Source organism: Taudactylus pleione, unplaced genomic scaffold (assembly GCF_031769625.1).
Source record: "Taudactylus pleione unplaced genomic scaffold, aTauple2 ptg000258l, whole genome shotgun sequence".
NCBI lineage: Eukaryota > Metazoa > Chordata > Amphibia > Anura > Myobatrachidae > Taudactylus > Taudactylus pleione.
Window position 1 is genome coordinate 5,097,125 of NW_028284660.1, and position 27,876 is coordinate 5,125,000.

The following is a 27,876-nucleotide window of genomic DNA, read 5'->3' on the forward strand; positions in this document are numbered from 1 at the left end:
TGGGGTCTTTAAATGGTCTCAATAGGTGCTATTTAGTGTCTTTTGGAAAGTGGTGAAGAATAGCATTTAGCAACTTTTTAAAAAAAAAAAAAGTAGTCCCATCAAATTTTGGGTACATGAAAATGGGTACTAACATATTTTAAACTTGCTAATGTGAAGATTTAAAAAAAGTGAAAAATCCACCTGCTGCAAGCACTTGCAAACAAAAAAAAAACACCTGGGCCATACTTGGGGGACCCCCCCTGAGTCTATTTCACTAGTTTTAAAGTTTGCCCCCAAACTTTTTTTTTTTCACCCTCAAAATGAACAAACTGTTTTTGGGGTGTCCTGTGGAACTTTTTTTTTTTTTTACACAGATTACCTTTGGGGGATTGTCCAAGGGGTGCAGGGTGGTTTTTGGAAGTTTGTACCCCAAAACCCCAATTCTGCACGCCCGCCCTAGTTAGCCAGTGTAGCGCCGACCGCAATGAGCGTGGTCAGTACTACACATTTACACAGGACGGGCGCTAGGCTTCCAGCGCCGGTCTTGTGCTTCACAGCTGAGCCTGTTCCCTCCCCCTGAGCGCTTGCCCAATAGCGCTAGGAGGCGGTCTCAGGCTGTGCATAACACACGCATCGCCGCCAGCACTGGCGGCGATGCGTATGTTAAATAGCAGCCAATGAGAGTCAGATAGACTCTCGTTGACTGCTGCAGCACGCACTGCAAGAGCCGGGCCTCCGTCCGGCTCCTGCAGTGGGTAATGGGACAGACGTCATGACATCATGACGTCTGTCCCATAATGCTGAGCGCGCCAGCCCGGGAGGACTGGCGGGCGGCGGGAGCGGCGTCGCGGACCGGAGCAGCAGCAGCGTGGATTTAGGTAAGTATATTTTTATATATATTTTTTTTTAACCTATCTGCACTACTGGGGGCACAACGGGGGAGGGGGGTGGCTACTACTAGGGGGACCTCTACTGGTGGTGGGGGCACAACATTGGAGGGGTGGCTACTACTGGGGGCACCATTATTAGGAGGACCTCTACTGGGGGGGCTACTACTGGGGGCACTTAATCGGGAGGGGGAAACTCTACTGGGGACTACTACTTGGGGGGGGGGACTACCACTGGGGGCATTATAAAAGGGGCCTACTACTAGAGGCACTGCACTAGGGGGACCATTACTGGGGGCAATAGGAAGGGCCACTACAGGGGGCACTGGATAGGGGGGATCACTACTGGGTGCCTGCATAAGGGGACCACTACTGGGAAAACTGCATGGGGGGGACTACTGCTGGGGGCACTATATAAAGGGCACTGCATAGGGGGGGGACTACTACTGGGGGCACTTTATAAAGGGCACTGCATAAGGGGATACCGCTACTGGGCGCACTGCATTGTGGGGACTGCTACTGGGGGCACTGCATAAGGGGGAACACTACATGGGGCACTGCATTTGGGGGGCCACTACTGGGGGTACTGAGTAAGGGGAACTAATTGGGGGCTGTATAAGGGGGACCACTACTGGGGATACTGTATAAGGGGCACTACTATGGGCCTGCATAAGAGGGACCACAACTGCATACTGGGGGTACGTATAAGGGGTACTACTGGGTTTAAGGTGCATATGGATAGGAATATTCAGTGTGAAAATAAAGGGGTGTGTCATGTTGTCACGCCCCATTTTAAGTGACCACGCCCATTTTTTTGCGCACATCGGGGGGGGTGTAAACCGGGTGCACACACTGTGGAGCTGTATTTTTAAGGTAACTTACACCCAGTTTATTTCCAACTCTGTATCAGAGTATTGGTTAGTAAGAGCGTAACGTACTGAGGCCCAAATGTAACAGCCTGCGAGTTGCATCAGGGGGTGCAGTTTTGGGGACTTAGCCACTCAATTTAAAGTGCCAATAATTTAAAAGGATAAACCAAGCTGGTTTTGACTTTAAAATTACTGCCTCTTTAAATCTAGCAGATCAATTGCCGAAATCACTTTGGTGCCTGCAGCTAGCAGGCTGCTACGTACATTTGGACCGCAGTGTGCTCCTTATTTATTCCTCTGCTGGGCAAATTAAGAGAGGTTCTACAGTATATCTTCAAAGAACAACTACTGTAGACAGGTCCTCTGTAATGTTTTGCTAGTTATGCTTTATGATACAATGAGACGGATTCTCACCCCTACAAAGAGTCTTCGTGTGATCCCGTCATTGAGGAGCACTGGAGAGGTGTCACTCAGTCCATCACATGTATCGGAAGTGCCAACTGTTTGAGCCAAGACCGTGAGATTGACAAAGCCTTTGGAGGACATTTAGATGAAAGTTGATTAACAGGAGTGTCAATCTGGTTAGAATGGTTTCAAGCACTACGTAGCTGATAGGCACACAGTAATAAACATAGTAATCACATATACTTACCAAGTACGTTAAAAACCAAGGTAAAATGCAGAACAGCATTTTTCCCTGGGCATATACATAGCTGCTCTCTTTCCTCTAGGTTCTCAGCGTCCAAGGCAGACAGGAAGTCAATGAAATTAATGTCAATGGCGACCTGTGAACGCACATACAGAATGTCAGCTGGTTGGAGAAGGAAAGCTACAGTAGGCAACATCAAATAGTTTTACTTCTTACAACAACGGATAAGAGCACCTACAGTACTTATTTAAATATAATTTATATACGGTACAGAGTTAGGAAGAAAACTAAGTATTGCTGAGTCTATCATGTTAATTAAAGCAAACAAAGTATTTTTTATGGCACGATTCTGTATAATAAAACAAATCTAGCAGAGAATAATATTAATTATGTAATCTGGCTACAAATTCTCTCTAGGTGATACTGTTGCTTAGCCAAACAAACGGATCACTGGTCGCACAAATTACATCTGGCCATTTGGCTCTTAAGGTGATAGATTATATTTTGAGTGATTTGGCCGAGTCGGACGCTACGGAATGACAAATCGCTGAAATCGTCAAGAGTATAGTATACGCACTAAGCGCACTCCCCCGGCATTGATTGTCTTCAGATCTTTTGTACATGCAGGAAGATCTGTCAATCTCATTAACGATTCCCCTTTTATCGTGTATTGTGTACGCACTACCGAATGACCAGGCGATATGGTTACATTATATAGTTACCGATTTAACCACCAAACGATGCAAGATATATCATTTGGTTGTTTCCTAGATTGCACAGTGTGTATGCACTAGATCAGTGGTTGCCAACCTTAATTGGGGTGTGACCTACTTTAGTAAAATGAAACCTCCTGAAGAGCTACTAAGATTGTAGAAAAAAAAATCTGACTAATAACCGAACAATTGAAGGTCATTTAAGGAAAATAAAAACAAAGTTTCATAGAAAACAACAATGCATTAATTTTTACATTGATATTGTTGTAGTTTGTAAATAAAATTTAAGCACAGGTGTAACACCCTCAGACTTGTAACACTTATCGTAAGAGTAGGGTTCCTAGGTTCTTCCGTTATTTACAGAGAGGTAAAGAGGTAAGTATGCAATAGTTTGAAGAAAATATAACAGGTATTTTATTGCAGGAAAGAAAGTATATTTTGTTAACTTGCACCTTTGCAGCGAGCATTTCAAGTTTGATTACAATAACAATTATGGTTTCAATTCACACTAGCAAAACAATTAATTAAGTTTTATTATTCAGGAACACAGGTTCCCCGCCCTCAGTAGGGATTTCTCTCCTCCTGTTGGTTCTAAGAACTTAATGCATGCAATACTTTTCCTACCACAGATTTAACTTAAATGTTATAACTAAACAGTAAAGACAATGAATAACAGTCTTTAAATTAGTCTTCCAGTATGCAGACTATTTTTTCCTAAGCTTTTCTGGCCAGAAGCTATTAGTTTGTGAATTAATATAGTGTTAGATCTCCCTGAGTGTACACTGCGTTGCCCGGTTTATCAACTGATTAGTCTGACTTTAGCCTGCTTTTAGCAGAAATAGCTCCACTGCGTGTACTTGTAAAAGCTGAGTTGATCCTTAATGCAATTGTCTCTCTCCTTAAGCCTGGCTGCAAGCCTGCAACTATGTTACTATGGCCCTGATTCAGAGCCGGACGCATGTGGCTGCTCGTTCGCTCCGAGCAATGTTTGCCCAACTGCGCATGCGTACGGATCGTTATACGCATGCGCGAACCACTCAGTGCGGCCGAAATTCATGTGCTCGCAAAATAGCGAATGCCTGATAATTTGAGTGACAGAAAGAGGCGTATGTGGGTGGTAATAGGGGAAGGTGCTTGAAAATGGGGAGTGGAGATCCGATCGCAGGCGTGCTTAAAGGTCAAAACGGGCGTTTTATGGGTGTGCATATTTAAAACAGCAGCGTCATTGACCACGTCACTGGGTTCTTTTATAGCCAGAACTGCTCACAAATTGTGGTAGCAAAAACCAACCACAAGAATAGCGAGCAGTTCATACCCTGGTCGATGTACTCGATTAATCTAATAAATAGCGGACATGACGTAGGATGCGAGCGGCCAGGGGGCGTAGTTTTCCAAAAACCGAACGCAAGTTTTGTTCGCTCGTTCAGACCTAGAGGCGTGAACAGACCGCAAACAGCGAACGGTTCATTTGAATAGCCACCCCTTGTTTTAGAACGAACGACCGCAAATAGCGAGTGGCTCTGAATGAGGGCCTATATTCACAATATAACAGCAATCCAGGGGGTTTCCGTAATGTCAATAATGCTACAAGTTTGTTGCTGTAAACGGACTACTGTAACAGATTATTAGCTGTCTCTGCTTCTACTCCTACATACAGATTTGAGGCTTTTCCCTGGAGACTGACAAAGTGGGCTGCTTTTGTGGGGTTTATTATGCTCAGCTCCTGCAGCTTCCTATGGGGACTCTCCTGCCCACCGGTCTAATAGAACAAGTCTAAGGCTCTGTAGGGCAGTATGTGGTCAGTAAAGTCTCAGGCTGTCGACGCTAAATAATTGCAACTCCCTTCCCGCACCGGTAATGGTAGAGGTTATTGCTGGACAATGTGCTGAGGGGCTGCTGCTGCCAACTAGCTGAGGGCCACTGTACCACCGCAATAACCATGACTCCTCTCCTTGCTTGCATTGTCCGATACAGCCTCCAGAGGGCCCGGGTTAACCTCGCCTTCCCTCAGGCATCAATCACCAAGCTCCACCTCCGATGGGGTTTCCGCTTCCTGTACCGCACACCCAGATGCCTCCGGACCGAAGGAAGAGTCTCTCCACGACACCGGTTGTCCACCCCGCCTTCCGTCTCAACAGGTAAACAGCGCACCGGAGTCTCCTTCAGCCACCGTTACCTCAAGGAACTGCAGCCAGTCCCTCTCTCTCCAGTCCCCACAGCGCTGAGGGGGGGGGGACAGTTTGCGACCGTTGCTCCTGGGACCAACTGCCAGTTGTCTCACATCCTGGACTTTTTCCCTGCTCTCTCCCTCGAGGCCATGCTAACGCTCCACCTGTCCTCGCGCGCAGACTTGTCAACCTATCACCGGGGTGACTAATGGGGGGACCTATCCCTTGTCTCAGACTCCTTGATAGAGTCCTGTGCTCATGCTCCCCCTAATACTGCAGGACCTTTCTGTATGGATGGCACCATCTTCTTCCTTCTATAGGGGCAGTACAGGCACACATGTACCCATTGACTACTTTATCTGAGAACACTCTTCTTTAATAAAATACATTAATTTACATTTTTGGGGAACATTCATGACTTCACTTTACTTGGCACAGACTGTTTAACAATTATGACCCCCTAATTCCAGGGTATCACATCGGCACATTTCACTGTTAATTACCAACTCCAAGGAGGTACGTGCAGTAGAGGAGCAAAAGACATAGGCACGGCTGCAGTGTGATTTCCGGCAGGGCTGGGCGGAGTCACTCGCTCCGCCATAGCGTAGATGCCGTGGGTTAAACCACAGGGAAGCCCAGCTGCGCCAATCACCTGACATGCTCATGGCCTGGACACCACGAGGGAGCACTCGTCAGAGGTCACTTCCTCCTAGTTTACTTGGCAGTACAGCAGCTACGTGAGCTACCAAACTTAAGATCATGAGCTACTGGTAGCTCGCTAGCTACAGGTTGGAGACCACTGCACTAGATCGTTTGCCCGGGAGTCCAAAGGAAATCGTTGACGACTTTGCATTGTTTGCAAGTCGTCTAGTGTGTACCTAGCATTAGACTGCATGAGACAGATCAAATAGGGATCCGTTGGTGGGTTTGGCTGATGAGCGCACAGAAAGACAGAGGTTGACTGACAGCCACATTTATTTTAGCGCTCAAGGTGAAAACTCATAGGTGACTCCAACTCGCATTTACCCCTATGAGTTTATTCAGAAATATATACAATGGCATCTCCATATGCAATATTGCTAAGCAGTGTTAGGAGATGGAAAGAAAAGTGATAATTCTGTGATAAGGTGCCAGCCAATCAGCTCCCAACTGCCATCTCACAGGCTGTGTTTGAAAAATGACAGTTGGGAGCTGATTGGCTGGCACCTTATCACAGACTTATCACTTTTCACTCTGTCTCCTAACACTGCTTAGTAAATAGACCCCTATGTTATTAAGGGGTCTAGTTACTAAGCAGTGTTAGGAGACAGAGTGAAAAGTGATAAGGTGCCAGCCAATCAGCTCCTAACTGTCATTTTTCAAACACAGTCTGTGAGATGGCAGTTAGGAGCTGCTTGGCTGGCACCTTATCACTTTTCACTCTGTGTCCTAACACTGCTTAGTAACTAGACCCCTAAGATCAGAACAGTTACCATATGGAACAATCCAGCGATCATGCCCAGACCTATCTTCCCGCATGCTCAGACAAATAGTAGGAGTAGATGGAGATAGTGGGGGCATCGTTAGGGTTACCATTGATGGCAAAACAACAAGTGATGAACGATGGTTACCAACTATGCTATGGATGACCATCGATGGTTTCACCAACCGATGGTCATCCCAGTTCTATGACTGACTGGCCTGTGGGCCAATCAGAACCGGTGTGGCTTTGCAGTTGTTGGGGGCGGAGCTATGCTCTGTGTCCTGGCACCTTGTAACAAAAAATTATTCTGTCCTGGCCTCTTAGAGAGATGGACATTTTGAACATCATGGGTATTTACCTAAGGGGTGCCATAGCAAAGAACATAATTATTTGCTAAGGTCCAGTCTTTACAATCGCCGATATATTCACAATGTAGTAAACATAGGTTTCAATGCCCCATTTACCAAGCTTTTCGAAGCTTAGCTCCATTAGCTAACCATTAGGGCAGTGGTTCTCAAACTCGGTCCTCAGGACCCCACAAAGCTCAGGTTTTCCAGGTCACCTAGTAGGTGCACAGGTGTATTCATTACTCACTGACACATTTTAAAAGAGCCACAGATGGAGGTAATTATCTCACTTGTGATTCTGTGAGGAGACCTGGAAAACATGCACTGTTTGGGGTCCTGAGGACCGAGTTTGAGAACCTGTGGTCTACATCTTACAGGTACAGTAATTACTGCTCATGGGTCCGAACCGGGAAGTAAAATGATCACGTAAGTGTTCACTTTAATTTTATTTTAATTCTCTTTATTATATAATGTACAGAATAGGGGCCAAAACATCTCAAAATGAATGTGTCATCACTTACTGGGCGTCCATACGTCATACGGCGAGAGACACCCGGTGTGACTGAGACATGCCGACAGGAATAATGCAATATTGTTTTTTGCATTTTTGCACACCCCATTGTTCAGTGTATGCTACCAATGCAGTTTAGTTGCCCTTGGGCACCTGTTCCCAGTAATTACAGGGCTACGCCAATCCTGTGGGGGGGCCCCGTGGTGACTGCAACTGTCGCGCCCCTCCCCCTTAATCCAGCCCTGCTGTTGTCTATTCTGCATACAGAATCTATAATACCCAAATATTCCTATCCTCTCCAAATCTCTCACCATCTGAGAGTAAATCCCTTGCGGTGATAACGCTATCGGGAACCTGACCGCAAACCTTCCCCACAGCCAGCAGTAGAGTAGTTACCGGCCTAACATCTCTATTGCTGTTGGCAACACCATGGTAAACCTTACCCCACAAACGTGCTTTAACGGTATCTTCTGTAATTGTTTGTCCTGTACCGGTATACTGTGTAATAAACATAGAATTGTACCTTTGCTGTTGTTCACTCCTGTGTGATCCATAAACCTATAAAGGTGCTGCGATTTACTGTGTCATCTTGACCCCACCCCCCACTGCTTAATGACAAAAATGTCTGCATTGAGCATTGGCGGGGTGCATGGCACCACGTCACCCTTAGGGCCTGGTTCTGAGATGCATGTACCATTGATGCTGCACGCAAGCGGCCAATGCCTTCTATCTGCGCATGCATCCGAGCCGCACTGCTCATGCGCCACTATGGTTACCGCCAAAAGACGCAGAACAAATGTGGTTGCAGAGCGAGGCAATGCTAGTGGGCGTTTCTGGGTGGTAACCGGGGGGATTTTTCGCCAGATACTGGCGCGTTGTGGTCAGCGACTGCGTCTTTTGCTGCAGTCGCACTGACACCGGCGCCCATGCTAAGACGGACATATTGCGTCTCGACAGGGTTCGTACAATTCCAATGGTGCAACTGATGGTGGGTCTTTTGTGGGCACAGTGGTGGATTAGCGCTGCAGCTGGTGGGCATTTAAGGACAAAATCCATCGGCTGCCAGATTAGCATAAAGACGCAGTCACGCTACGTAAAAAAATCGCAGTCATGGCTTCTATAGCATCCACCTCTGAATCTGGCCATTAACCTCCCAATTGACAGGTACAATAATCAGCCATACTGTAGTCAAAATCAGTAGATGATGGACGCAGTGTTACTCACATTCAAGCAGCGGTTATGGTTGTTAACAATTATAATAGTTATCGCGACCTCTTCTCCTCTGACAACAGTATCAGGTGCCTCAATCTCCAAGAAAAATTTCAAGATTGCAGTGGTGCTGGTAGGCTGGATGGTCATGCCAAAACCAGCTTCTTCCGATGTACAAAACGTATCGGCGTCCCACACGGTAATACTGTCTGGGAGTGTCGCTGTTATTACTGCGCTTCCATCTGAGCTACAGGTGGCACAAACACAGGATATAAAATATTAAGTCAATTTGCACATTTTACTCATTTAAAAGATAATCACTAGTACAGCCAATGAAAAGTATAGAATACAACAAGAGTCCCTATCTGGCGCCTCTTAGTCCAATGTAGATCAGATGAACAGTCTATAGATTCAAAAAGAAGCGTTAGAGACACCTTGATAAAGGGTTGTCACGAAACGCGTTGGAATTGAGGAGGTTACAGACCTGATAGACCTCCACCTCTCTGCTCAGACTGGTGACCTTACCCGGTATTTGGCCACAGTATTTAAGGCACATGAATGCCATCTATCTGGGAATTTTATTTGGCTGACTTCAGAATATGGGAGATGTGAATGTCTGTGTATATTCAAAAGGTGGAAACCGTGTAGAAAAAGCTGCTCCTATATGTTGGCGGTTTGGGCCACAGGATTTATAAAGGCAATAATATTAAATGCAAAATGCACTTTGTTCTGCTTTTATTATGGTATTATTGTAACCCCCTCTAACCTCTAGAAAGGGAACCTAGGTTACTGACTAGTGCCTCCACCCAAGTATCAGTAGGCAGAATGCAGCCTGGTGAGAAATGCAGTCAAACCCTGGAAATGCTGGTTTGACCGTATTTCTTATATACGCCAAGTGGTTGCGGTGGGTAATGCCTTCTTCCTGAGGGTGTTACCCATAGAAACCTATGGGCTTCTTTCCGCAGAGTTCTGTAAGAGGGATCTGGTCAGATCCCTCCCCGCAACCCCAGCGTCACGCGCGTCCTCCTGCGCATGCACAGAAGGACGCCAGAGGGGCTTCTGGGTCATCCATGGATGCAGCCCCTGGCCTTGCCACTGCCTAGAAATGGGGCTGACACACTCGTTCCGGGAATGCCAGCAGTGCTCACTCCCTCACCGCCTGTCAATCAGGTTGAGGCATAGCAAGGGCGTTCACCTAGGACCTGTTCCACACATTCGCAAAATGGGTCCTGCATATGCGCAGATTCCCAACAATTGCAATGCTGAATTAATCCCCTTAACCTAAATGCTTCTCAAATCCAGTCCCCATGACACACAGATACCCCTTTCACACTTGCTGCATTAACCTGGTTTATTGCACGTGAACACGCAGCAACCCAGGTTACTGTGCAGTGTGAAAGGGCCCGGTTGAAATAAACCGGGTCCTGCAACCTAGCATTTCAACCCTGGTCATGAGAAGGGTTGAACGCAGGTTCATCCTGACTCGAGATGTGCTCCAGCAAGGAGATGTGGAAAACATGCACATGTCCCAATGGCTGGATTGGAGAAACCCAGATATAGGGTACAATGTGATCACTAGTATTGTCTAGGTTAGCATCAGATCTAAATACACCCCTGCTTAAAACAAAGCACACAAAAATTTAAAAAATTAAATAAACCCAATATATAACCACAATTTTCATGCTGCTGCAGAACATGCCCGCTAAAATTCAGCACTGCATAATATATTATTTGGTGTATAGACTTACCCTGTCGCTGCTGATTTCCACGCAAAAGACTCATCAAACTTGCTCCGAACTTTGACATCCCCACCTGAATGCATTAAGAATAGAAAATAAAGGGCTATAATAATGCAGTTTAAAATTATTTTAAAGGATAATACTATTCCTTATTGTGTTCAATAATTTTTGGAAGATGCAAATACTAAAAGTTAGAGACTAATACTGTAAGTGCACTTTGAGTGCATTCGAGGTGGACCTAGGTTATGTACAGTATTAGTGGCAGCACCATTTACACAAGCATTCAGTATAGATGTACCTAAACATTTTGGTTCCCTGGATGAGAATTAATCTTGGCACCATAGGAGCAGCCTCCATGGTCCCACAACAGCTGAGCACACAGCAGCTTGTGCTGGGCTGAGGAGACACAGACTGCTGCTGACAGGTGAGTTGGCGGACCCAGGCCCCCACCAGGCCCCTCCATCAAGCCTGGGCTTGGGCAATTAGTACCTGCTCCCCCTCCTCTTGTCACCCCTGACAGCAGACTGACAGGCTGAGCCAGATAAATGTGAATAATAACTGTAGAAGGCAAATGAGTACAGATCCTGTTCGATTCTGGTAGTTTGGTTACTCTTGCAAAAGCCAAGTTATTGAACCCCTTAAAATATCAGGAGACAAATGTTGGTGTAACCTGTATACATGGGGATACTAAGTATTATGATACTGCTGAAGTGAACATAGAAACACAGTGTGGTCCCCCTGTAGTCACTGTGGGATTAGTTCCTTCTTTGATATTTGATGCTATATTGGGAAGACGTTTCCCACACCTGGAAGCTGTAGGGAACCCAGTTGGTTACAGATGTAAATAACTCAGAGCCATTTGATTATGTTACTGATACAGTGGTAGCAGGAATGTTTCCAAAAACTGAAATGTTCCCTTTTCCAAGCATGATTTTCAGAAAAAGGTAAGAGCAGCAGTGGGGCACAGAATGATGTACCTCCTGCGGAAGCATACAATGTTGTTGAACCAGTTGACTGCATGCCTGATCTTGAAGTGAGAAAATATATTTTTGCCTCAGAACAGTTAAAGGACCTTACTCTGGTAAAGGCTAGAGGGAAAGTAAAAGTTATTGTGGAACAATTGATAGTTCCTTAGGCATATAGAAGAACGGTGTTAGACCTGGCTCATGGTCACAAACCTTCAGGATATCTAGGGATAGAAAAACACTCTAAGAGAATCTTGCTCCAGTTTTCTAGCCAGGGGTCCAAAAAAATGTATCTAAATACTGTGCATCCTACCCTGAGTGTCAGTATGATGCTCCCAGGCACATTATAGAAGTATGCTTGTCCCATTACCCATTATTGAGGTCCTGTTTGAGAGATTAGCTATGGATTTGGTTGGACCTCCAATAAAGTCTGCCCAGGGTCATCAGTATATTTTGGATTATGCCACCAGATACCAGGAAGCGATACTATTGCGCAATACGGAAACAAAGACAATTGCCAGGGAACATGTACATGTCTTTAGCATTGTGGGAATGCCTAAAGAAATCCTTATGGATCAGGGTACCCCATTTATGCCAAGAATCATGAAGCAGTTGTGCCACCTGTTTAAGCGTACTCAGGGCCTGATTCAGACCCGCTCGCTAGATGCGGCCGCTCACTCCCAGCGTATGTATATTCAGCTAAGTGACGTCAAGGCAGCCGCTCGCATGGCAAGGCATAAGCACGCCCACTATGTCTTGGCGAGCGATCACTTTGTGTTTCCAGATGCCCACCAGCCTGTCTTTAGCCGCCCACTAGCGTATGTCATCTCCAGGAAGTAAATACAGCCATCGTTACATCGGGTTCCATCGGATCTGACCGCACCGCTTGCGGTTGACTGTACCCTACTGCAAGCACTGCAAGCACTTCAGTGTATTTTTCAACCAGGTGACGTGTACTATGACGCTGCCTGTTAAATATGCACGCCCCAGAAACGTCTTGAAAACACTGGCATTCCTGCATCCGCAACTCCACTCCCCCGTTACTACTGGCCTGCCCCTGTTACCACCCACAAATGGCCTCTCCTGTCACTCAATCCATGGGCTGTTTTTGCTGGGCGAGCGAGCACATTCCGATCGCTCGTACGAGTTTGCGCATGCGCACTGCGAACTACACGCATGCGCACATTAGCGAACATCGTCTGCATCGAGCGGCCGCTTGCTAGCGAGCGGGTTTGAATCAGGCCCTCAGATGAGGACCTCTGTGCATCACCCTCAGACTGATGGATTAATGTAAAGGTTTAACAAAACTTTAAAGAATATGCTAAAGATGGAAAGGATTGGGATTATTATCGGCCTGGGTTGACTAAGGGATTTAGCAAATTAAAGTACCTGAAGACTGTATAAGTCTGATGATATATAAGCAGCTGTTTTTTTAAGGAATATTTGGCACGGTTTAGTAAGGGTTAATGTTTGCTGCTGACAGAGTGGAGTGATACTCAGTCAGGGTGCTTTAGCCTATCAGTTTAGTTAATGGGAGGGGCTTTAGTTAGGCATATAAATAGGCAGTTCAAAGAGCATTCTCCCTCTTTCCAGTTTTGGATCCCCACTCACCCATCCGGCTCTTCTATGGTTTGTATATTGTTTAATGTGGTTGGAATTTTAATTGCAATATGATAATTCCCAACAGAAGGTGGTGCAGCACTGCGCAAAGCAGCGCTCCTTGGCGGTCTATTTGGACGCAAGAGTGGTTCGGTGGCATTTCCCCTCTGAGAGCGGTGAGTTGGTCACTATCTCAGGTGGGGACCTGGTCTCCATCTTATGGGGGGCTATTGCTAGGCCAATTGGAGGGAGGTGGTACTGCCTAACCCAGTTTGCGCTAGGGCGGCGATCCACCCCACATTATTAAAATGTATCTATTGGGAGGTAGCGCTGCCTTTTTCTGCCACCATAATAATAATAATTATTGGCTGCGACCCCTTTAATCCAATTTACTGTCTCAGTGTCGTTATTTCTAGTGTTCAGGTTTAGTATCAAGGTGTATTAATGAAACCAATAGGTGACTTATATATATTAGATGATGAGTCTTACTAGATTGGCAGATCTGTCATTCCTGAAAATGATCTGCAAATCACTGAAAAATATCTGCAATGTACTGTATGGGTGCAGATCGGTGGATTGGGAAATCTTTAAATTGGGGAAAAATCATGGAATCTGTGAATCTTTTTTTTTTTTGTGATTGCTGATCATACTGATACCCCTTTTACACCGGAACTAAAATCAGGGTTATTGCAGGGTTAACCCGGGCAGCTCCTTGGTGTAAAAGGGGTGAGGGCTGGATTGCCAGGTCGAGTGACCCGGCAATCCAACCCAGGTAAATAGCAGGGATTAACACGGTGACCTGCAGTGCGCCGCAAGCCGACCGATTGGTCCGGCTTCAGTGGCGCTTGGAGATGACGTCATCTCCAAGCGTCCACTGTCACGCTGGAAAAGCCGGGTCTATGCAGACCCGACTCCGGTGTGTGCGGCGCCGACTCGGGAATATCCCGAGTCGGCGCCGGCTAAATTCTGGGTCTGATCCGGATAGGAACCCTATTCCAACTCCAGGTCAGACCCGGAATTTTGGTGGAAAAGGGGTATAACTTACTTTTTTAATCTCCTCTCCAGGAGAAACCCAGAGAATAGATGCAGATAGCTACACCTGGCTCTGATTCAATTAGGCACCGCCCCCATTGCAGCAAAAAGCTACTATTTGCGGGTCTGTCGAGAGGGGGTGGGTCTAAATGATGCGGTTTTGTGCCACTTTAGCCCTGCCCTCTTCATACGTACTGGCAATTCAATTTCATATAATATTGGTTTACTTACTGCTTCCAGAAGCTCCAATTGCTTCTGCTGAAAAAAAGAAAAAGATGTCACATTTACCAACCAGAAATACATGTATAGTTACTAAAATAGAAATTGTTAATCACACAGTGCGCAACATAAAAGGGGCTGCTAGATGTGGCAATCACCAATGAAGGTATTCCTGACCCCTCAACCAACAGTTAAAAGATACACACAAAAAATGGATTTGATATCACCAGCGCTCCTTTGCAATAAGTATAAAAAATCCCTGATGGTTTTCATGCCCGATGATTGTAATCCTTCAGCTGCCAATCAGGTGTGTAATCCCTTAGATCAGGGGTTCTCAAACTCGGTCCTCAGGACCCCACAGAGTTCGCGTTTTCCAGGTCGGAGCACAGGTGTATTCATTACTCACTGACACATTTTAAAAGATCCACAGGTGAAGCTAATTATTTCACTTGTGATTGTGAGGAGACCTGGAAAACATGCACTGTGTGAGGTCCTGAGGACCGAGTTTGAGAACCTGTGCCTTAGATCACTCAATAATAAGATGGAAAAAAAAAGATATATATAGTATAACACCCCATAATAAGCAGCATATATCACAGCATGTAAAAACACATATACACATCTATAGCATAACCCTAAAATGAAGCATGAGTACATAAATGGGCATTCACACTTGGATATCCCAATGTGCTCAGATGACAGGGTAATTAACGGCTGGATGCAAGAACTGACAACGGAGAGTTCTTCCAGAGCGTGTAAGTCATCAGGGTGACACTTGCTGCAGTTCAGGAAATCCCTTACAGATAGAAACAACCTTCCAGCTCCTCCGAGTTACAGCACCGCTCTGCCACCTACGTCACTGTCAAGGGGATATCCTGGCACCCACGTGTTACGACCCTACCCGGGCCTTTCTCAAGGTAAGTCAAATCGGTGAAGGTGCGGTGGTGATATCAATTCCATTTTTGTGTGCAACAAATAAATGTATCATACGCCCAACCATTTTTTTCAATGGCTCAAGTGCACCCATTTGTGAGCCAACTGCTTTTCCAGGTGCATGCAATCATCCAAGTTCTTCCCCAGGAAAAAGTAAGAAGTGAATGTGCCCCAGCCAATGCACATTTCTAGCGACTGCACTACCAACATACAGTATTGGAAATTAGTGGTCTGCTAAGTGTGGCATTTATACTGTAGCACAAGTTGATGTGCCCTGTAAGGGTGTACAAAGTACCTTGGTCAAAGCCTCTCTCTTGAATAACCACAACCACTAGATGTTGTGGACACCACCCGCTTGGTTCCCAGTTTATGCAGAAGACATCTGATAGGGCATAGCCCCCTGAAATTGGTTACACATCCCCTCCATTACCATGGACCGATCAATATCTTACAATCCATGATGTAAATTGCGGGTCTATAAAGAGGGGTCCGAGCCAAAATGACACAATTCTTATAGAAACTCAGCTTATTGGCTGCACCCCCTGCGGGGTGAATGGGGTGAGAGTGATGTGAACTGGCCCTTCTGTGTTCCATGTAGATAAAGTGGGGAGCCCTGCACACTGGTCCGAAGTCTAAGAACTAGGGTGTGCTGCAGTATTGGTTGCCTTGACCCAGAACTACAGTATTGAAACGTTTCTAACTGCGCTCTCGATTTACTGTAAGGTACCTGAAGAACTTTCCTATTGTTGATTTGACACTAAATTGTACACTGTGTAGTCATGGCAACATGAGAACACAATGTACATTATCTAATGCTGATTTTAAGTACTAATACCATTTGAGAACACTTGTCTAACGTAACACATGAATAAATTAAGGTCAGTCCTAATAAAGCCTCTCAGTCATCTGTACTTATACAATACATAAATACCAGAAAAGGTCAGAGCGCAGTTAAGCTGGCCATACACGCTACAATTATCGGGGCGATCTGCCCGATATGCGCGGATCGCCCCGATAATTGTAGCGTGTGTGCGGGCGACCGAGGGTTAAATATTGCTTGGTTGGGCACGCTGGACAATCCGGTATGCCCGACCGAGCAATATTTAACCCTCGGTCGCCCGCACACACACTACAATTATCAGGGCGTTCCGCGGATATCGGGCGGATGCGATATTTATGAGTACGATGTCGGCCGCATCGGGCAGTGTATGCCCAGCCACGGCCGACAGACACACAGACATTTCCTGTGTTCCAGGGAAATATCTCCTCCGCCTGGGGGCGGAGCGCAGATGTTGGGTCTAATACACTGCGAGAAATCTCACAGTGTATGCCGCGGACATCTGCGGTTGGCATGCTGCCAGATAAAATGTCTGTCGGTCTGAGAGGCTTTTTATCTGGCCGTGTATGCCCAGCTTTAGAAATGTTTCAATTCTGTCCTTCTGTGTTCTAAAGTGGTGCTATGTAACTACACAATAATAATCAGTGAATAGATTACGTAGTATTATAGAGTGATGGGATACAGGGAGGCTGTTGGCCACAGCATATACTGTAATGATCCCACCAGCTGTTTGTTCTGGAACTTTTGGACAAGTCTTCCATGGTAAATAGCAGTGTTGTCGTGTTGATTTTAGTGGTGGGAAAAACTGATTTTAAACTAATAGGTGATAGTGACGGTCTAAATTAGAAAAAAAAAATCTAAGACTTGCAGACGTTTAATCCAGACACAGTTTTAGAGATCTACTTGTTGGCTATTTGTTCACTATAACTTCTACATAGATCAAACATATAGTATAACTCACTATAAATGTTGAAATAACTAATATAATAACATAATTCAAAGCTAACGTGAAAGAAAGTGTTTTTTTTTTCCCATTTCAACCAACCAGATGATGTCATCTTTCTCTTTCATTTTTAAAAAAGAACGCAAATGTCTAATTGGTTGCTTTGGGTCACATGACCTTTATTGCTGCTTGTGCACCTCTTGTTTCTACAGTAACACCTGATACAACAAGCTTGCCGTGATCCGGTGCAAGGGCATGTCACAAAAACCTACTATTAGACTAATGAAGAACAATATTATATTTGGAAATTATATGATGTTGGGGTATATTTATCATAATTTGCACTTTAAATGCGATTATGATGCAATAATACCTATTAATACCACAATATTTAATATTGTCACAGGAATGTATAAAAATAAAGGTGGCAGGACAGAGATTGTCAGATAGCTCTGCCCCAGCGATGTGTCCGCATCAGGCTTCTGCCATAGTGACAGTCTTCACTTCCCGGGGCACATCGCTGCACATCCCCAGTAATGAAGTGCAGAGTGCAGACATAACATACAGCCTGTGTGTGATAGGACACAGGCTGCATGCAGAAGGAAAATACATGTCTATAATAGAAAATAAATAAAATAAAACACACAGGGATCCTGATTGGCTGGCTGCTTCAGCTGATCTGTGAGGTCAGAACATTCACTGTACCTCAGCTGACCACACAGCTTAAGTTAATGGGATACAACAGAAGTCCACTGATCAGAGATCCCTGGGTACAGGTAAGTTTTATTTTATTTATTTTCTATTCTAAGCATTTATTTTCTTTCTGCATGCATCCTGTGTCCTATATGAAATGCAAATTTTAGGGCATGGAGGAGATTTTTATGAAATCTCCTCTAAAAGCCCTGTGATACATTTAGGTGAAACTAAAATAATGAGAAATGGAGGTAATAAAACCTATATTAACATTATTGTACTGTAGTAGAAAAAAAGATTGATAAATATACCCCTTTGTATCTGGTAAATATTCACAAAGGGCTCTTTTTGTTAGTACTATAATTGTCAACCTCATGGTCACAGACTAATCCTAAATACTCAGGCCCTGATTCAGAGCCAGACGATCTTTCAGAGCGCTCGCTCTGAATCAGGGCGTTTTTTTTATTTTTGTTATTGGAGCCGGCCTCCTGGCCGCTCGCTAAGCTGTGGGTGACCTTTTAAAATTAAGCTTTTACGAGCGGCCAGGTGATGGCCGCGATGGTCTCGACCATCGGGCTTGAGACCAGACCCTTGTGGTATAGGGTCTCGTTCCCGCAAGCCCCAGTGAGCTTTTGGCTCTAATAGAGCCGGAAGCTCACCACTGACATCACTCGTGATGTCAGTGGGGCCGCCCCCAAACGGCAGGCGTTCCTTCGGGAATGCCTCCGTTTGGCCAGCCACCCCCCCTGCCCGCCTCCAAAACGGGGAGAGCTGTTGATCAACATCGACAGCCGCCCCTTTTGGATGCGAGTGCCGAAGCGAGTGATTTCTCGCTCGCTCCGGGGCTCACGCGTGCGCACTGCCCGGCCATCGACCCGCTTGCGAGCGGGTCTGAATCAGGCCCTGAGTTCCTGAAATATTTGCAAGTTTGATTTCATAGGATAAGCCTTAATCTTTATAGCAGAAGATGATCTTACCGGATTTAAGGAACACTGGGGAAAATAAAGGTCGGTAGATCGGTTCAGTCTCCTCACCGCACACCGCCAGTTTCTGCACACGGAGATCTGTCGCACAGACTATACTAAGGGACTGCAATGGAAAGAGGAGACAGGGGGTGGTTCATTTCGCGGAAACTGTAGGTTTTAGTCAGCTATATAACTTAATTACTTATAGTATCACATTGCTCAATAGAAATATACTCTGTCCAAAATACTAGTATGAAATATTTAGAAATATGAAATATTCAAATTATGTTTAAAATGATGCCACCACTAAACACAGATCCTCGGTTTACTGAAGACGGGCAGATTTCTATCTCTTGCAGATACTGCGGTAAACAGCTGTCTCTAATATCCAGGCACAGTCTCAGGTTTAATGATTTGTACCTGGTAATGTCCCTGCTTTTCGGAAGTGAAGAATACAATACCATTTTTATGTGCTATAACGGGATGTAGGGCATGCGGGATGACGACGGTCTGAATACCGGTGCCGAAATCCCCACATGTCGGGATCCCAGCACCAGTATCCCCACCGCCGGCATCCCGAAGGTAAGTATCGGGGTGTTAGGGAAGATTAGGGTTAGGTAGTGGGGTTAGGGTTAGACTCTAGGGGGAGGGTTAGGGTTAACCACCGGGGATGGAGGGTTAGGATTAGGGTGCGGGGAGGGGGAGGTTAGGTTTAGGCACTAGGGGGGTAGGTTAGGGTTAACCACCGGGGATGGAGGGTTAGGATTAGGGTGCGGGGAGGGGGAGGTTAGGTTTAGGCACTAGGAGGTTAGGGTTAGGCACTGGGGAGAGAGGGTTAGGATTAGTGTGTGGGGAGGTTAGGTTTAGTCACTAGGGGGGAGGTCAGGTTTAGGCACCGGGGAGGGGGGATTAGGGTAAGCGTTGGGGAGAAACTTACCTCATCTTCTAATGGGTGTCGGGATTCTGGCTATCGGGATCCTGCTGTCGGTATTGTGACCTGCTGCATCCTGAAAGCCGGGATTTCATACCCAATCCGCTATAAATACCTGTCTTTAACTACCTGCGCTGGACATTGGGCTTGATTCATTATGGATTGCTATTGCGATCGCAGCTGCGATTACGCACGCAGTTCAATATGCTAATGTTTGCAACCGCTCAGCCAGCATAGAGACGCCCACTACCGCTTTCTCACATCCGTAAGACCTCGCAGTCATGTGTACGTATCGGTAACAATGAGTAACATCGGCCCCTAACACAGAATTACAGCAGCTCTGACCTGTCTCACGCAGTGAGTACACATGCTGCATATTGCAGTGACTAATATATGCACGCCCATGCAACGGCATTCCAACGGACCGGAATGAGCTACATCGGCTTTAGGCGATTTTTACACAGAACAAGCAATTTTTTTGCTATTGTGCATGTGTCAAAGTCGCATTACGCACGTGCATTGATTGTCTTGCGATTCCACATGCATGGAGAACCCGCTTACAAAGTGACTGACAGCTAGTCAGCATTTGGGGAAGGTAACACGGGGGGGGGTTGGTTAGAAAGACGCCGGTATGTCTGACCGTTTAAATGCCGTTACATGGGTGTACATCATTTAGCCATTGCGATATCTTATGCAGTATGAGAGCTCTCTGTGTGTCAGGAGAGCCGCTGTATTTGAGACTGGTCAGACCAGCCACAAGTGCTGCATGGCTGGTCGATGTGCGTCAATGTTACCAATTTTTACGCTGGCGCGAGAAGGCAGCAGTGGGCGTCCCTATTCCCGGGTAAGCTCTGGAACTATTAACATATTTTAGCAGCTGCTGTTCGTGTGAAATCGCTGCTGCAATCACGTTAGCGTCAATCTCTAAACCAGGCCCTTAATCCACCTTCAACTTCAATAGGATAGAACGCAGCTCAAATGGAAAAAGGGACTGGAATGAGGTTGGGAAGGGCCACTTTGGACGACACGTAGCGAATACTCCACAGAACGTAGGCGCAGCTTGCAGATATTGTTCCCATCTGTACTCTGCCAAGCCGACCAACACAGGTATTTTTATATTTCAAATGTATTTGCAATGCTGTTTTCAATTTATTTATATACATACAATATATTCATTAGGAATCACTGTGCTTCTAGGAGAGATAAGCAGTGACAGTAATTCTCAGTTGAGGCTCTACAGTATTTATCAATGAAATTCTGTCTTTGAAACACATGGAAATGGCTGCTCTTACATATATAAGGAGGAAGTATCAGAGCTATATAGCAAGGATAGAACACAATCTCCTGTTTTCTAATTAACAGCGCTCACTGCAGCCATCCACATAATTATCTATTGGGATGGCTGCTATGGGGCTATTGTACAAGCTCTGATTAGCTCTAACAGCTTCTCAGTGTCAGCGATGCCTATAGAAACCCATGTCCTGTAGTGTTACTACCTATCAGAGCCCATGTCCTAGTAGCTCTAATGCCTATCCGAGCCCATGTCCTCGTAGATCTAATGCCTATCCGAGCCCATGTCCTGGTACAATAGCTCTAATGCCTATCAGAGCCCATGTCCTGTAGTGTTATTACCTATCAGAGCCCATGTCCTAGTAGCTCTAATGCCTATCAGAGCCCATGTCCTGTTACAGTAGCTCTAATGCCTATCTGAATCATGTCCTGTTACAGTAGCTCTAATGCCTATCTGAGCCCATGTCCTAGTAGCTCTAATGCCTATCCGAGCCCATGTCCTGTTACAGTAGCTCTAATGCCTGTCCGAGCCCATGTCCTGTTACAGTAGCTCTAATGCCTATCCGAGCCCATGTCCTAGTAGCTCTAATGCCTATCCGAGCCCATGTCCTGTTACAGTAGCGCTAATGCCTATAGAAACCCATGTCTCTGTAGTGTTATTACCTATCTGAGCCCATGTCCTAGTAGTTCTAATGCCTATCCGAGCCCATGTCCTGTTACATTAGCTCTAATGCCTATCCGAGCCCATGTCCTAGTAGCTCTAATGCCTATCAGAGCCCATGTCCTAGTAGCTCTAATGCCTATCCGAGCCCATGTCCTGTTACAGCAGCGCTAATGCCTATCCGAGCCCATGTCCTAGTAGCTCTAATGCCTATCAGAGCCCATGTCCTGTTACAGTAGCGCTAATGCCTATCAGAGCCCATGTCCTAGTAGCTCTAATGCCTATCCGAGCCCATGTCCTGTTACAGTAGCGCTAATGCCTATCTGAGTCCACGTCCTGGTACAATAGCTCTAATGCCTATCCGAGTCCATGTCCTAGTAGCTCTAATGCCTATCCGAGCCCATGTCCTGTTACAGTAGCGCTAATGCCTCTCCGAGCCCATGTCCTAGTAGCTCTAATACCTATCAGAGCCCATTTCCTGTTACAGTAGCTCTAATGCCTATCAGAGCCCATGTCCTAGTAGCTCTAATGCCTATCCGAGCCCATGTCCTGTTACATTAGCTCTAATGCCTATCCGAGCCCATGTCCTGTTACAGTAGCTCTAATGCCTATCAGAGCCCATGTCCTAGTAGCTCTAATGCCTATACGAGCCCATGTCCTGTTACATTAGCTCTAATGCCTATCCGAGCCCATGTCCTAGTAGCTCTAATGCCTATCAGTGCCCATGTCCTAGTAGCTCTAATGCATATCCGAGCCCATGTCCTGTTACAGTAGCGCTAATGCCTTTCCGAGCCCATGTACTAGTAGCTCTAATGCCTATCAGAGCCCATGTCCTGTTACAGTAGCGCTAATGCCTATCAGAGCCCATGTCCTAGTAGCTCTAATGCCTATCCGAGCCCATGTCCTGTTACAGTAGCGCTAATGCCTATCTGAGTCCACGTCCTGGTACAATAGCTCTAATGCCTATCCGAGCCCATGTCCTAGTAGCTCTAATGCCTATCAGAGCCCATTTCCTGTTACAGTAGCGCTAATGCCTATCAGAGCCCATGTCCTAGTAGCTCTAATGCCTATCCGAGCCCATGTCCTAGTAGCTCTAATACCTATCAGAGCCCATGTCCTAGTAGCTCTAATACCTATCAGAGCCCATGTCCTAGTAGCTCTAATGTCTATCTAAGCCCATGTCCTGTTACAGTAGCTCTAATGCCTATCTGAGTCCATGTCCTGGTACAATAGCTCTAATGCCTATCAGAGTCCATGTCCCGGTAGCTCTAATACCTATCAAAGCCCATGTCCCAGTATCTCTAATACCTATCAAAGCCCATGTCCCAGTATCTCTAATGCCTATTTGAGCTCATGTCCTGGTACAGTAGCTCTAATGCCTATCTGAGTCCATGTCCTGGTACAATAGCTCTAATGCTTATCAAAACAGATGTCCTAGTAGTTCAAATGCCTATCTGAGCACATGTATTGGTACAGTAGCTCTAATGCCTAGCAGAGCTCATGTCCCAGTAACTCTAATGCCTATCCGAGTCCATGTCCTGTTACAGTAGCTCTAATGCCTATCGGAGCCCATGTCCCGGTAGCACTAATGCCTATGGAAGCCCATGCCCCAGTAGCTCTAATGCGTATCGGAGCCCATGTCCCGGTAGCTCTAATGCCTATGGAAGCCCATCTCCCAGTAGCTCTAATGCTTATTGGACCCCATGTCCCAGTAGCTCTAATGCCTATCAGAGCCCATGACCCTGTAGCTCTAATGCCTATCGGAGCCCATGTCCTGTTACAGTAGCGCTAATGCCTATCAGAGCCCATGTCCTGTTACAGTAGTGCTAATGCCTATCAGAGCCCATGTCCCGGTAGCTCTAATGCCTATTGGAGGCCATGTCCTGGTACAATAGCTCTAATGCCTATCAAATTACATGTCCTAGTAGCTCAGATGCCTATCTGAGCCCATGTATTGGTACAGTAGCTCTAATGCCTATCAGAGCCCATGTCCCGGTAGCTCTAATGCCTATTGAAGGCCATGTCCCAGTAGCTCTAATGCCTATTGGACCCCATGCCCCAGTAGCTCTAATGCCTATCGGAGCCCATGTCCCGGTAGCTCTAATGCCTATGGAAGCCCATGCCCCAGTAGCTCTAATGCGTATCGGTCCCTTGTCCCGGTAGCTCTAATGCCTATTGAAGGCCATGTCCCAGTAGCTCTAATGCCTATTGGACCCCATGCCCCAGTAGCTCTAATGCCTATCAGACCCCTTTTCCCGGTAGCTCTAATACCTATAAGATCCTATTTCCCAGTAGCTCTAATGCCTATCTGAGCCCATGTACTGGTACAATAGCTCTAATACCTATCAGAGTCCATGTCCCGGTAGCTCTAATGCCTATCAGCCCGTACTGGTACAGTAGCTCTAATGGCTATAGGAACCTAAGTCCAGGTAGCTGTAATGCCTATCAGAGCCCATGTCCTGGTACAATAGCTCTAATGCTTATCAGAGCCCATGTCCCAGTAGCTCTAATGCCTATCTGAGCCCATGTCCTGGTACAGTAGCTCTAATACCTATCAGAGCGCATGTATCAGTAGCTCTAATGGCTATAGGAACCTAAGTCCAGGTAGCTCTAATGCCTATTGGAGCCCATGTCCTGGTAGCTCTAATGCCTATTGGAGCCCATGTCCGAGAAGCTCTAATGCCTATTGGAGCCCATGTCCCAGTAGCTCTATTGCCTATTGGAGCCCATGTCCAAGTAGCTCTAATGCGTATTGGAGCCCATGTCCCAGTAGCTCTAATGCGTATTGGAGCCCATGTCCCAGTAGCTCTAATGCCTATTGGAGCCCATGTCCCAGTAGCTCTGATGCCTATGGAAGCCAATTTCCCGGTAGCTCTGCCTATCGGACCTCATGGCCCGATAGCTGTAATGCCTATAGGACCCCATGGCCCGGTAGCTGTAATGCCTATTGGAGCTCAGGTATCAGTGGCTTTAATGCCTATCGGACCCCATGGCCCGGTAGCTCTGCCTATCGGACCTCATGGCCCGGTAGCTCTAATGCCTATAGGACCCCATGGCCCAGTAGCTGTAATGCCTATTGGAGCCCATGTCCCAGTAGCTCTAATGCCTATAGGACCCCATGTCCCAGTAACTCTAATGCCTATTGGAGCCCATGTCTCGGTAGCTCTAATGTCTATGGAAGCCCATGTCCCAGTAGATCTAATGCCTATCGGACCCCATGTCCTGGTATCTCTAATGCCTATCGGACCCCATGTCCCATTAGCTCTAATGCCTATAGGACCCATGTCCTGGTATCTCTAATGCCTACAAATCCATTCCAAACCGCTGAGATACAGTATATTTAGGTATGACTGTTAATATTCGGGCCGTATTCAATGCAATTTTTCGTAAATAGGCCCCATTGGGGAATATATATCAAAAATAATTACAGGATATCCTCCAACAATCCCGTTTTCGGGGGTCACCAGTACATATTAAGCATTGCTGTATATAGGGAGGATGGCAGCAGATATCGGAAGTTTCTATGGGGGCTGCTAACGTGTCAAACTTACTTGGTCCCAGTTATCTTTATATGCTGTTAGCAGTTGTAGTTTATGAACTACGTTCTGCACAATTTACCGGGAGAGGAATCCAAAGGATTACTCCAAAGCAATGTCCACTCGCACACGTGCAGTCTGGTGACCACGCATGCTCAATAGCACATTAGTGATCACTTTACTTCTAACACATTGAAGATGGTCTCTTCTGGAATCCCCGTCCCTGGATGCTTTTAAATACTGTAGATGCTTAATTTGTTATTGCCATAATAAGCAGCATTAAGAAATTCTATTTATCAGATCTAAAAAACAATAATTAATAAATATGCACATTAGTATTTAAAAAATTAACTGACATGGAGAAGGTAGCCCAAGGTGGTGAAGAGAATAGAGGAATAAAACACAGATGTATCCCCGTACAGTGCTATAGTCAGCATCTCCCTGTACTTACCCTGAAGTAATTGTAAGAGTCTCCATCTGTTGGGCTGCTAGCAGGCCGTAAGTACAGTCCATGGCAATAGTATACATTGTTTGGATCCTCACAGGGATAGTTTGGCTCATCAAAATTAAATTCACCAGATTGGTAACCATATTCATAACGTCTCAACATATCGTAGATCTGTAATGCGGATAGATACAAGTTACTGTACATGCATTTCTACCTACTCACCAGGCAGAACGTCATTGTTTCATATTGGAAAAAAAAATAAGAAAAAAACTGAAAATGGATCTTTCTCACTAGGACCGGGATGTACTAAAGGAAAAATGTACTAAGCCCCGGCCGCCCTATTATTGGTGCAGAGGGTACAGTGGCGTAAGTTCATCCCAGACGCCCGGAGGCAAGTTATAATTTGGTGCCCCCCCCCCCCCCCGTCACAGCCGCTGACACTGTAATGTAGTAATTCCCATCCAGACAGGCTATAGACAGACGAAGGCAGCAGCTGATGGTCTGACATGGAGCTCTCCACTGGTGTATGGTAACTTCTCAGGTGCCGGGAAGGGTTGCCATGTATTGGGCGCCCATGACGGTACACTCCGGGTACATAGTTACTGCCCTAAGTGGGGTGAATATGTTGTGGACAATGGAGAAGGTGCCCCTTCAGAGCTGGAGCCTGGTGGCAGGCGCCTCCATTGCCTCCCATAGTTCTGCCCCTGAGAGGGTAACGCCAGAAAAACCTGGCGTTACCCTATAGAAGCCTATGGGCTTCTTACTGCATCCTGCACTTGACGCTTTGCCACTGCCTCGCCGCCCCGCAGTCGCCTAGCACTGGCCCCCACTCACCTGAGTCTCCTGGTCGCCGGCCCGCGCTCCTCCTGGGTCCTCCTCTTCCCCCCGGAAGATTAGGGGGAGGAGGAGGAGGAGCCCGGGACTTCCTGCAGAGGTCACCAGCAGGAAGTCCCCAGGGCTCGGAGGGGGCGGGGGCCCACAGAGACCCCCTCACCCGACGTCGGCTGCTTCGCAAAGGGCAGCTCTTATCGCAAGAGCTGTCCTTTGTGATACTAACCGAATATGTTAGTACATATGCAATTAGTAAGGTTGCAGTGACTGGCGGAATGTATACCGCAACCTTAGTACATCCCAGCCTTGGTCACATTTATGTCAGCCAGTCTTTAGTTATCCTATTTCATGGCTGAATTACTTGTCTATCCCACAATGAATTTGCCACTGGGTCTATTTATACTTATTAGAGAATAAAGCAAAAGGTGATTGGTCTTTGTATGGATCACTGACTATACACTTTCCCCTCCAGGCACCATAGGTGTGGACTGGTCAGGGCAGGGGATATCCAATTATCCACCTGTCCTATACCTTATACCAGTGGTTCCAAACTGTGCGCCGTGGCACCCTGAGGTGCCTCAAGATGGTGGTCCAGCACCAAATGAAATGATTTATGGTCAGTGTAATGTAAATATGTGGACAAACAGTAGCACAAACCTGTCCACCAGTATATAACCAAACCTAAGGATGACAGGCTAGCGCAAATTACTTCACTACATTTTTTTCAGAATTTCTCAATAACAAACTTAAACTTAGGGGTGCCGTGAAAACAATGCCGATACTCTAGGGCGCTGTGATCAAAAAAAGTTTGGGAACCACTGCCTTATACACATCTTGTTTCTCCTACGTACTTGGTGCAGTCCCTTCTCTTTGTCACACAAGACTGGGTGAGTATGTTATGAACTAAGGACCTCATTCAGAGCCGGACGCTATTTGCGGTCGCTCGTTCTGAAAAAGGGGCCGGATATTTAAATTTAGCGCTCGCTCTTTGCGGTCTGTTGATGCCTCTATGTCTGAGCGAGCGTCCGAAACATGCGCTCGCTATTTTGTAAAGACACCCCTTGGCCGCTCACATCATACGTCATCTCCGCTATTTATTAGATTAATCGAATACATCGAAAGGCGCATGAACTGCTCGCAAATCTTGTGGTAGGATTTTCCTACCGCAATCATGCGAGCAGTTCAGGTTAAAAGACAACCAAGTGACGTTGTCGATGGCGCTGCTTTGTTAATTATGCACACCCTTAAAACGCCCGTTTTGACCATTTGGCACGCCTGCGTTCGGATCTCCACTCCCCGTTTTCACGCACCTTCCCCTGTTACCACCCACAAACGCCTCATTCTGTCACTCAAATTAGCAGGCATTCGCTATTTTGCGAGCACACTATTTCCGACCGCACTGACTGGTTGGCGCATGCGCATTACGACCCATACGCATGCGCAGATGTGCGAACAT

General features: G+C 46.3%; 1 protein-coding gene across 1 annotated transcript in view; it reads right to left on the reverse strand.

Annotated features, from left to right (window-relative positions):
• LOC148514827 (ovostatin-like) overlaps nt 1-27,876 on the reverse strand; it is a 118,164-nt gene that overhangs the window by 32,346 nt on the left and 57,942 nt on the right. The window contains exons 17-23 of the mRNA XM_088480955.1: nt 25,593-25,760; nt 18,736-18,847; nt 14,364-14,390; nt 10,546-10,609; nt 8,813-9,044; nt 2,391-2,523; nt 2,153-2,271 (exon numbers count right to left, since the gene is read on the reverse strand). Of these exons, the coding sequence (XP_088337081.1) occupies nt 2,153-2,271; nt 2,391-2,523; nt 8,813-9,044; nt 10,546-10,609; nt 14,364-14,390; nt 18,736-18,847; nt 25,593-25,760 (855 nt within the window). The remainder of the gene's footprint in view (nt 1-2,152; nt 2,272-2,390; nt 2,524-8,812; nt 9,045-10,545; nt 10,610-14,363; nt 14,391-18,735; nt 18,848-25,592; nt 25,761-27,876) is intronic.